Here is a 946-nt window from a genome sequence, read left to right as displayed (position 1 = left end):
GGCGCCGGGCGGCCGCGTGACCGCGTCGTCCTTCGCGTCGGCCGTCTCGGGCTCCGTAGGCTCCTCCAGGGGCGTCGACCCGTCGAAGACATCGTGCCCGACGACGGTATTGAGCGTCCAGGCCACGCACTCGTCCGCGTCGTCGGCCCGTTCGGGATCCTCGAATCCGACCTCCGTCGACTCGCTTCCGTCGAGCAGGCTCGCCTTCACGCCCACGTTCCAGAGCGAGCCCAGGGCTCCGGTCACGTCCTCGAGCTGCGCGTCGCTCGTCAGGTTGATCGTCTGGATCGTCGTAGAGGCGCCGCGCCGGACGTTCATGACGTCGTCGGGACGGAGAGACCACTTTTTGCTCTCTCCGCTCGACTCCACGCAGCGCGTGAGGGCCGCGCCGCCGTCGTCCGCGCAGCCGACGAGGCGCTTGATGATGTCCCAGTCCATGACGTCGATGGCGAGCTTCTTGGTCGCGTAGCCGATGCCCGTCTTGTCCGCGGCGACCGAGCTCACGGCGTCCCCGGACAGGAGCGCGTAGACCTGCGACCGCAGACAGAACCGCCACCGCAAAACCTTCGACGTGCGCGAGAGCAGCAGCGTCGGCCGGCCCATGAGCCGGCCGTGCTCGCCGTCCTCGGGCCTCGCGGCCCATTTGCCCGCGGGCACGGTCCTCCCGGAGACGCGGTCGATGACGTAGACGTCCTTCAGGCCGTTGAGCGGCACGCCGATGTGCTCCGTGGCGTGGGCGACGACGATGATGTCCTCGATGTCCGCCGTGGGCAGCCAGACGGTCTTGTTGCCCAGGTTCAGCTTCGCGGGCGCCGGCGCCCCATCCGTCGGCGTCGCGGTCCGCGGAGCCGGCTCGTACTTGCGCACGAGGATGTAGTCCTCGTTGCGCCTATTTATGGGCAACAAAAGGGGTATGGTATAGGGGGGGGGCAAAACTATAGGTAAA

At 68.1% G+C, this 946-nt stretch overlaps 1 protein-coding gene across 1 annotated transcript in view; it reads right to left on the bottom strand.

Moving 5' to 3' along the window:
* The window catches only part of AURANDRAFT_69025 (hypothetical protein), a gene marked incomplete at both ends in the record, with an annotated part of 2,687 nt that overhangs the window by 334 nt on the left and 1,407 nt on the right, over window positions 1-946 (bottom strand). Inside the window, one exon of the mRNA XM_009044771.1 lies at window positions 131-889. Within this exon, the coding sequence (XP_009043019.1) occupies window positions 131-889 (759 nt within the window). The remainder of the gene's footprint in view (window positions 1-130; window positions 890-946) is intronic.

This window comes from Aureococcus anophagefferens, assembly GCF_000186865.1.
Source record: "Aureococcus anophagefferens unplaced genomic scaffold AURANscaffold_792, whole genome shotgun sequence".
In the NCBI taxonomy this organism is placed as follows: domain Eukaryota; class Pelagophyceae; order Pelagomonadales; family Pelagomonadaceae; genus Aureococcus; species Aureococcus anophagefferens.
Note: the sequence above shows the minus strand (reverse complement) of the source record. Positions and strands in the feature narration are given on the sequence as shown.